General features: G+C 39.2%; 1 protein-coding gene across 4 annotated transcripts; it reads left to right on the forward strand.

Moving 5' to 3' along the window:
- Positions 1–2574: 2574 nt before the first annotated feature.
- On the forward strand, positions 2575–7831 carry LOC122082720 (S-type anion channel SLAH3-like). 4 transcript variants are annotated; one of them, XM_042650456.1, is made up of 5 exons: positions 2575–3190; positions 3904–4564; positions 5511–6281; positions 7055–7086; positions 7181–7831. In XM_042650456.1, exons 2-5 carry the CDS (start codon positions 4043–4045, stop codon positions 7488–7490), a joined length of 1635 nt encoding a protein of 544 aa, XP_042506390.1. In that variant the 5' UTR covers positions 2575–3190; positions 3904–4042; the 3' UTR covers positions 7491–7831. The 4 variants fall into 4 exon arrangements, with proteins under 4 accessions (XP_042506390.1, XP_042506388.1, XP_042506392.1 ...); XM_042650454.1 differs by having other exon boundaries at positions 4031–4564; XM_042650458.1 differs by lacking the exon at positions 2575–3190 and having other exon boundaries at positions 3198–4564; positions 7181–7539; positions 7684–7831.
- Positions 7832–10474: the final 2643 nt, after the last annotated feature.

The raw sequence follows: 10474 nt of genomic DNA on the forward strand, positions 1-10474 counted from the left end.
TTTTTTTTTTTTTGGTTAAAAATTAATACAAAATTTTATGAGGATTAAAAGGGAATAATATTTTGGAGAAATGTATTAAATAAAGTTAGAAAATAACTTTCACTGCAAAATTCTAAATAAAAAAAATCATTCATTTTCTTAATCATTCAAAAAAAATATATATATATAGTAAAATTTATAAATAATAATTACTTATAAAAATGGAATCAAATTGTACTTTTTTGGGGCCAAGAATCTAATTGTACTTTCATACAACACATCACTTATTTGATACAAAGAATCACACATCACTCAAAACTCATATTTCTTCAGTTGGAAGGGAAGAAAAAAAGCCTACTATTAAGCTTTCACATTCACTGCTTTATTGGAAGGGTTAGTTAACTTCAATAAACATAACGTGGCAAAAGTCTTATTTCCAATGAGAGATAAAAAACTAGATCTTCCACCAATGCAGCCGTGTCCCATTAGGAATGAATAAATAGAAATGATGCATTTGGAAGTATATTTAGGGAAGAAAAGAACAAAGTAATAAAGTGATAGGAAGCCTTTTGATTATTGCTCTTTCGTATGAGAATACAAGAAAAGGTTTGGTTGAGTGGTAAAGCCAAATATGTAATTTGTGCCGACCAAGGTAAAGGCATGAGGGTGAAGGGCCTGAGGGCCGGCCATCTCTTGTGCGAGCGATGGTAGTTGGTCTAAACCTTAAAGAAGGCCTTTTAACAGTTGGAAGGCACATGGATGTCACCAGCTTTTTCCTTAGAAATCCACAAGAAGCGAAAAACTAACTCTCCTCTCTCTCTCTCTCTCTATTATTGACATCCTCATTCTTTTATACCTTTTTATTCTAATTGGCTCGCGTGGATATCAGACATGGTGGTCTCCCAATGCCCCTCATCCCACTCGTGCATGCTTGAGGAGTGGAATAATGAAAGTCAATAGATGAAACATGAGAAGCATTGCCGATAATCAATAAAGAAAGAACATCTGACTCTTTCATGCATGCTCCGCTTAGTTTGGGAGTATATAGCTTAAGTGGCAGAGTGTCACTTTTGTAATTGGATCGTTGCGATTATGAGTTGGATGTTTAATTTTTAGCAGTAATGATAGTATCTTGTACCTAAACTCGAGTTCTTGTGTTAGTTTTTTTTTTTTTTTTTTTTTTCTTTTGACTGTACGACTACATCAATAGATTTTGTATTCGATCTTATGCTCGTTCGTTTGATTGAACAAATTCCCATCACACCCCTTGATTTAATTAAGGGGATAGTGAAGGGCCGTTTAGTGTATATGATCATGTGCATCCAATGGTTTGATGCATGACTGTGCACCATACATGGATGTGCCATAACCTTTTGCCTCAATAATTCATTCAGCTATTCCATATCAGACCCTAGTCTTGTCGGGCCTAGCCTAACAGATAGTAGTGGTCTCATGCTAGGCTTAATCTCTACATGTTAGGTCCAAGCACACTCCATATATAAGAATCTTTGTGTTTTGCAAGTCAATTAGGTTTAGGTTCATTTTAGTAGAATGGAACACCAACCAATCAAAGAAAACTAAAAAGGTGATCGTAAGGAATACGATCAATTATCGCTCATCCATTGCTTTGACTATTGCAATCCCGTTCATCAAGGGATTGCTCATGGCATCACAAGCACATCGAGATGGTCTTGAAAACTCTGACTCAAGTCTATATTCTTGTAGAAATAGGCCTTGTGCAACTTAGCATATATAGTAGGGTCAGTCTATGTAATGAATTCCACCATGTTTCCAAAAATAGAATTACCAACATAAGAGATATAGATCATGACAATGCATTATACATCACAATTAACCATAACAGAAATTGAGTCCCACAAGTCTTGATGGACGATAATTTGGCTTAAGCATACTAGTATCAAGTGGTGATTGATACTCTCATCGGCACCGTGAACTAAATCCATATTTGTTATATGTGAAGTACATCATGGTTGAACTTTTGTTTCATCATAACACTCTTACTCTCTATTGTCGAATTCGAAACTATTCCTTTTCTATGAACATAATGAAAGAAACTTGGTTCAAAGAGATATAAATGTAGATACCATGTTAAGATGATCGATTTACCCCTATGAAAAAGATTGATAAAGCAATGTGCAGTTCTTGGGCCCTACTACTAACTACTGGGCCGGTTGTAATTAGGTAGTTTTCTCCAATTATTCAATTAGTCTGCTTAAGGAAAAATTATAGATTGATTAACTTAACCCCAGTAACGGACTATTAACAGACAGACCATTGAGGGTGAGGTGGTCATTTCACCACCAGTTGAATATGGCTGTACCCTGTAGGGACACACGGCCTGGTGATGTTCTTTTCCCCTATGTGCCCCCTTCTCTCATCGACTGATCCATATGTGTAAAGACATCCTCACCCTTTTACCTCATAGACACATGCTGCTTTCTTACGTTGGCTTTCTTATGCGACGTCAAAATAAGAAATGGCAAACGTGGCAGTTGCATTTTTGTCCACGTGGCAGGAGCAGCTTTATAGGAACGAAGAAGGAGGAAAAAGATCTCTTCATCTGATGTGGCGGGGAACATAATATGAAAAAGTTGCAGGTAGCTTCAATGCTCCACGCCTCCTCTCCTCCTCCATCCATCGATCTTTCACGGCACTCGTTGTCTATTTCGCTATTGCGTACGGAGATTTCTATTGAAACTGGTGTCTTTCGAAAGCGACACTTGCTGCTTGGATCGCTTATGCCTACTTTTGCCTCTAAATCCTTTTGTGTTCTTTTGTTCTCGGCGAGACATTGATGTTAACTTTGGTTTTTTTTCGATTTTAGATTCGGTTAATTTGAACTCCTCAAGGCATGGATTGATCCAGTTATGCTTCCACTTTCCGCCACTACCTTCACCACCATTGCTTTTTTCTACATCACCTGAAAAAGTTTCCTACATTTCGCGGTGGACAGAGTTTGCTGAAGGCATCTTTCTGGTCTTGATCCGACAGGATTATTCAATCTCCAAGAGTAACAATCATCTTTTACCATGGAATTCGTATTCTCAGTGAATGGATTTAGGAGCGATGTGTTAAAGTTAGTCATCTCTATAATGGCGATTCCCTGTAAATTTGGGGAAATCTCTTCCAAATATTTAGGGCTTGTGAGAGCCCGACATAAGCCCAGAACCGTGATGAACAAGTCCTGCTGGTAGGTGTTGAAGGTTCTTTGCTTTATTTTTGTTTATTTATCTGCTTGTTTTGCTGTATCTGGTGACTGTAATTGATTTTTATAAAAGCAGCGTTAGATATTTAGCTATTAGGTCATTGGTGTGGTTCTTGACTTCTTGGCTAACAATGAAGAAGAATTGACTACCTGAAAATGGATAGCTTCGTCCGTTTGAAACCCAAGATCATAGGTTATAGTCCTGCTCGTATGTGTCGCCCCTTCTCAAAAATTAAACCTGTACCCTCGCCAATATCACATTGTTAAGGAGCAAGAGCCAAGAACCCAAAGCTCATCCGATCCGATGTCTTGCTGTATTCGAGATATTGGTGAGGTGTTGAAGGTTCTTTGCTTTATTTGTTTTTTTATCTGCTTGTTTTGCTGTATCTGGTGACTGTAATTGATTTTTATAAAGCTACTTTAGTTATTTAGCTATTAGGTCCTTGTTGGGTTTCTGATTTGCATGTTAGACGATCATAACAGTTTAGGAGTCACTAGTAAGCAGTTTGAGGTTTTAAGACTGTTCTACTCTTTTACCAGAAAAGGGCTTAAAACTGAGTATGTGACCTGATCTAACATTAGCAAATGAGAATCAGCATACCTAAACAAGAGGGGATGTACTAATTCTAGGATTATTCATCAAATTATCTTATGATGTTAGTGTTACCTTTATATTATGTTATTATGTGTGACTGCAGAAGTACACTCTTGAAAGTGTAAACTTCTTCTGCAACATCTCAGGCGGGTGATTTGGATTCCCAAGGTGAATTATCGAACTGATTCACTGCTGAGATTTGGTTTTTCATCTTCAATTCATTTATACAGGGTGTGGAAACAATGGCTTCCAAGAGCAAGATTGATGCATCTCAATCAATTAATGACTCCAACTCTCAAATGCATTCAGTTTCCATCAGCCTGCGTTCTTCTCCTTTGAGGCTTCACTTAGAAAGCAGTAAAAGAGTTTTCTCCAGTGATCAAGAAGGAATAAATGTCAAAAATGGGATTCCTAATCCTCCTGCTACATCCATTGCTGCTAGCACTGAATATCCGAAGCATGAAAAGTTTTATTCTCAGCCCATACCTGCCAGCACTCCATATTCTGAGGCAGCTATCAAGGGTGAATCCCCCAATCCTGTTGAGAATCAACAGAGAAATCCAAGGATTGATAGGCCCAAGGATAGGCGGTTTGATTGTTTCAAAACTTGGTCTGGGAAACTCAAGATGCAGTTATCACATTTACGTGGAAAACAGTGTGAACTAGAACCAGCTGTCAATGTTTCACAGAATGTTGAGAATGAAGCTTTACCTGTGGCTCGGTACTTCGATGCCTTAGAAGGGCCTGAATTGGATACCCTTAGAGTATGTGTTCCTGTCTTTGTTTTATTCATATATTTTACCCTCATTCAGTCCCTTACATAGTCTCCATTAATATTCCTTGACTGTGGTGACATAATTAGGACTGACTAATCTGATTAGCTTATTCCTTAAATGATGACGTGCTATCATGATATTGATATAAAGGAATGAGAGAAATATATAGAAGCCCAATTTATTTTGATACATGTTATGTCCTACTCTAATACATCTTATTTTTGCCTCTATTCTATTCATAATTTTTTTGAGGTGGGGGTGTGAGGATAGTGACCCACCTTTGGCTGTGAAGTTGGCGCCGTGTACCTTGGAATGCTTGAATTTTATTCCTGTGTCATCTCTTAAAATTCCTAGGGTTGCCACAAGGATAGGGTCTTGGGCCCATATTTATTTATTTATTCATTTTTAACTCAAAAGCGAGTCCAACACACTCATGATGATCTTACACATTAAATCAGAAGACAGTATTTTGCATTTTGAACCATGTAGAGCTTTTTTGCGACTTCAATTCTGTATACTCATGAGATCTCTCTCCATTTTCCTGTCATATCCAACTGTTGGGTAGATGGGTATATGGTTCTGCATGTACAATGCTTCGCCTTTTATCCTTGACAAAGTTGTTACTTGTTACATGTACTTCTTTACCTGCCCAAATTGTCCATTCAAAACACTGTTTTTAGTTCTCAATCTACCATCCTAACCCTGTCGTCGCCGGATGATGAATGATCCTCTATACTTTTCTTGGCTCAAGTCTTTTTTACCTCTGGATATCATGTTACTAGAAAATGGTGAATTTTGTATTAAATTTTCCCACTTTTTCACCTTAATTACTATTTATAGATGAACTGGAGGATTACTCGTTATAGAAAATTACAAATGGAGCCTATTTCAGATTGGCAAAGGAATAGCATAAATTTATATATTTTTTTCACAGGCTTCAGAGGAGTTAGTTCTCCCGGAAGACAAGAAGTGGCCATTCCTTCTGCGTTATCCAATATCTTCATTTGGTATCTGCCTTGGTGTCAGTAGCCAAGCCATCCTGTGGAAAACCCTGGCAACCTCCAAATCCATGAGCTTTCTCCACATCAGCCTGACCGTCAACCTTGTCCTGTGGTGTATCTCTGTTGCTCTTATGGTCTCTGTTCTCTTCACCTACTTTCTAAAAGTCATATTTTACTTTGAAGCAGTCCATCGTGAGTACTACCATCCCATCCGTGTCAACTTCTTCTTTGCCCCATGTATAGCCTCTCTGTTCTTAGTTCTTGGTGTCCCACCTTTGGTTGCCAAAAGCCTTCATGCTGCCTTATGGTACATTCTCATGACTCCAATTATCTGTCTTGAACTTAAAATCTATGGGCAGTGGATGTCGGGAGGTCAGCGAAGACTTTCGAGGGTGGCCAATCCTTCAAATCATCTCTCAATTGTTGGTAACTTTGTGGGTGCATTGCTGGGTGCTTCAATGGGTCTGAAAGAAGGGCCTATCTTCTTCTTTGCTGTTGGATTGGCTCACTACATGGTCCTATTTGTAACCCTCTACCAGAGACTTCCAACAAATGAGACACTTCCAAAGGAATACCATCCAGTATTCTTTCTTTTTGTTGCGGCACCCAGTGTTGCGTCCATGGCATGGGCACAGATTCAAGGGGTGTTTGATTATGGGTCGAGGATTATGTACTTCATTGCTTTGTTCCTATATTTCTCACTGGTTAGTCTTTCTTTCTCTCACATTTGTACATGAGCATATCACTCTGCATACTTGAGGGACCAGTTGGTTAGGACAGAAACAAGGGAGAAAAGCTTCTCCCTACCCTTACTGTTCTTATGATTGAATGAGGAGGCTGGGTTCATTGTTGACGGATCCTGTCAAGGGACCTTTTCTCTGGAACTAGTTTCACCTGCAAACTGGATAACTAAGTGGTCCTCTGAGGCTTATTATTGTCTCGGGAGCTCCTTGGTGGAGCCCTTCTAACTATGCATGTCGACCTCCTGCTTCATTTGCACCATCTGCATACCCGTAAAAGGTCCACACAGTTGACCTATACTTGAACCAAATATTATCTTGTTTAGACGACCCCATAGATGGTTTACATTTGGATTGGCACCAAATTGCCAGCTGGGAAACATTGGTGGCTCCAAGTGATAGGGCACATCATATCTGTCTCACTCTTACAAAAGAGTTTGAAGTGACAAAAGATTACAAACATGCCACTACATGAAATGGAATTCTTCGAATTTTATGACATTTTGATCTAACTATTCAACCACTTACCTTTTCCATATGGCACTGGAATTTAACCAATGAGAGTATGAGATCCTCTATCATGTGTGCCCCCACCCATGTATGCCACATGGCAATAAATTGTGATATGGTGCCAAGTAAATTGACAACGATAACGGGGTTGATAAGATTTTCCTTTAATAAATTGATAAAATGAGTTAACAATTTTCTTGCTTTGTTTGCATTGGATGTTTCCACAGGGTGTTCGAATTAATTTTTTCCTAGGTTTCAGGTACAGTGATTTATATTTCTTGGTGAACTCTACTTCAATCCTTTAAATATGTTGGATCCACCTTTCTGAAGTTCATATTCATGCCATTTCATAGGTTCTCCCTGTCATGGTGGGCCTACACTTTCCCAATGACTGGGGCATCTATTGCCACCATCAGGTACTCTAATGAAGTCACAAACCCGGTAACACAGATTCTATCAGTTCTTCTTTCTGGCATTTCTACCTTCACAGTAATGGCTCTGCTCATCACCACTATCCTTCATGCCTTTGTGTTGCGAGACCTCTTTCCGAATGATATTTCCATAGCCATTTCGCACAAAAGGTCAAAGACAGGCAAGAAACGGTTTCATCTGCGATCCGGAAGTTCAAATACCAAAGACATTGAAGCTTCTCTGAAACCATAAACCTCTGCCGGCTGAGACATTGGAACTTCTTTGGAATCTGCAAGCTCAGGTAGTAAGATTTTGGGTGTTTCTTGTTAGATTAGTATTCAAGTATGAACTGGGTGATGGCAATTAGGAACGTAGGTGGTCATTTGCTTATTGGTTTATCCTAACAAAGATCAATTTTCTTTGATCTACACAAACTGGGAGATAGCTAGTCTGGAAGTCATTGCCGAAGATAGTCTTGGGATTGTCTATGACATGAATTTTCTTTTAACAGTGTATGAGTAGAGGACAAAATGTAAACACTGACAATTCAGGGGTCGTTTATTGAAAAACAGGGCGAACCCTGTTTGGTTGGAGATTTCAGTTTTATTTTTAAGCAACGAAAATTGTATATTTGTCAAGTCTGAGGATGATATTGTAAGAATGATCACGTGGATGGCTGGTAGTGCCACCATGGAGAAGTCGCGTATGGCTGTGGAAATTTATAAATGTTCCCAGAAGTGCGATCCACCCTCACACGTTTATCACCATTTTTTATCCGTCGGATTCTCAAACAAATGGGGCCTTAATATATTTACTTTTCCTCATTTTTTTTTCCAGCAAATTCACATATTTGGTGGGATTTTTATTCATCCTCAAAGGGGCCAAAAAGTTTTGTACAACAGGAATGATACTTGTTTCAACATTCTTGGAAAACAATAACATAGACTCACATGGGCATGAATAAAATCCTAAAGTAATGAACCCCCTTGGGTCAAGTAGCCACCCTATCCACTCTCACATTTTTTTTTTTCCTTTCATGTCTCTAGCCTTCTATGTGAGGTTTGTGGAGGTTTTTATGGCACTGTGAGTTCAAACTAACAAGATCTTTCCATAATTTTGGATGAAACATTTATGTCTGAATTGGCCTCAATTCTACAAGGCCAATCCCAATTTTCTTGGAAAATAATATACTTTCCATGAACTCCTAATGCCAATGGCTCTTCTTGAAATCCAAGGATCACATGAGGCACTCTCATATTTTTCCTTTTTTTTTTTTTGGTTATCATGTCTCTAGGCTTCTGTATAAGGCTTATGGAGATTTTTCATGCCATAGGGGGTTCACACTAACTAAAAAGATCATCTTTCCATATTTTTAGTTGAAAATTTTTTATGAATTGGTTTTTACAAGGCGCAAATTTCTTATTATGTGACAATCTTGGATTGATGTGGGAGTAGGGGTGTCAATTCCTAAACCGAACCGGTAAAACCGGCCGGACCGAACCTATAACAACCCGGACCGAACCGAACCGAAGCCTTATTGGTTCGGTTCGGTTTCGAATATTGTAACCCCAAAACCAAACCGAACCGCACCGAAAACCGAATGAACCCGAAACCAAACCGAAATCGGCTCAAAACCCGGACCGAAACCGAAACCAAACCGGTAAGAAACCGAAACACTCCAAAATTCATTAAAAAAATTAAAATTTGAATAGTTTTGTATACATTTGTATGGAAAATCGAATTCAAACTAGACCAAAAATCAAAACCAACCCGGTTACAAATCGATTTAAGAAATCGAAGTTCAACAATTCATCATTTGGTTGTTTCCTAATGGCTCCATACCGGTTTAAAAAACCGATCCAAACCGAAATGAACCTAATAAATCCAAACCGGTACCAACCCGAACCCAAACCGCACCGAAACCGACACCGGACCGAAACCGATAAATCCTTATTGGGTCGGTTTCGGTCACTTCCAAACTCACATCGAAACCGGTGGAACCGGACCGAAACCGCACCGACCCGGACCGTTGACACCCCTATGTGGGAGGATCCATGCTGTTGTTCATCACTCTCATACTTATCTCACAAGTAAAGTTTCTATCCTTTTTATAATAAAAATATAAAAAAAAAAAATCTGTAAAAAAAAATAATAATAATTAAGGAACAGATTGAAGAGTTTCAGCCCAATATAAGCATGGAACAAGTATGTATTTTATTTTTTATTTTTTTTGCTAGCGACGGGTATTCAAGGTACTGATTTTGAACGACATCATTTTCTGCCTGCCAGTTCAGAGCTGCTTCGGCTGGGGATATTTTAGAAAGTTGCCCAGTGGGGCGAATTGGAGGCTTAATTTTCCAAACATACCGAACACCATGAGTATCGGGGCCTGAATCAGAAGGGCCAGGGAAATTTTTAAGAGGGGAAGAAGAGGAGGATCCTGATGTGATCATACAACACGGAAGAATAGTAGAAGGTGAAAGATCTGGATTTGGGGGAGGTTTACAAGTGGGAGGAGAAAAAGGTTGAGGAGTAACCTTGGCATCACCATACTTGATAAAGAAAGGGTATTTGGATTCATCACTAAGGGGGCCAACGAAGGAATCTCCTGACTTGTAACGTCTCGTAAAATGGACTGGGAAGACTTATGTCTTGAGGAGGAACGACGAGGCTTAGAGATATAGGTATCATCATCATCAGAGTCTTGGAGGCAAGATTTGCAGTCACAGAGGTCAAAATATTTATGACCAGTAACTGGATCGGAGAAGAAATAGATAGGGCCTCCTTGAGAATCAAAAGATCGGATGGGAATTTTTTCTTGGATCATGCCAAAGGTGGTTGGAAAAGGAGTAGAAATTGGGTGAGGTTTCGAGGAAAGAAACCTAATTTCTACTTCATCGTTGGAATGCCGAATATATTGAGGATCAGTGGACTGGATTGGTTCCGCAAGGGTTGGTTGATGAGTGCTGGAGACTTGATCATAAGCTGTTACCCAAGAGGAGGGAAGAAGACAAAGGAGTTCGTCTCTAGAAATCTGTTGGGGAACATAGGTACAACAAGGAACCTAATTAGAGTCCATAGTTATGAATAGGGCGTCCTCTTAATGGCCTGCAAGAATATCAAAAGCATGATTTTGCAGTCGAGAGGCCATTTGGTAGTGTAAAGTAGCAACCTGAGTTGAGGCTACCTGAGGAGCACCAGTAATTTGGATCTGAAACTTAAGGGTAGTGGGAAGA

The sequence above is a fragment of the Macadamia integrifolia genome, chromosome 6, assembly GCF_013358625.1.
Source record: "Macadamia integrifolia cultivar HAES 741 chromosome 6, SCU_Mint_v3, whole genome shotgun sequence".
NCBI lineage: Eukaryota > Viridiplantae > Streptophyta > Magnoliopsida > Proteales > Proteaceae > Macadamia > Macadamia integrifolia.

Excerpts from the sequence above, each read along its gene's own strand:
- LOC122082720 (XM_042650456.1), top strand. The coding sequence starts at position 4,043 with ATGGCTTCCAAGAGCAAGATTGATGCATCTCAATCAATTAATGACTCC. Across the intron at positions 4,565-5,510 it reads CTGAATTGGATACCCTTAGA|GCTTCAGAGGAGTTAGTTCT; the intron begins GTATGTGTTCCT and ends TTTTTTTCACAG. Across the intron at positions 7,087-7,180 it reads AATTTTTTCCTAGGTTTCAG|GTTCTCCCTGTCATGGTGGG; the intron begins GTACAGTGATTT and ends GCCATTTCATAG.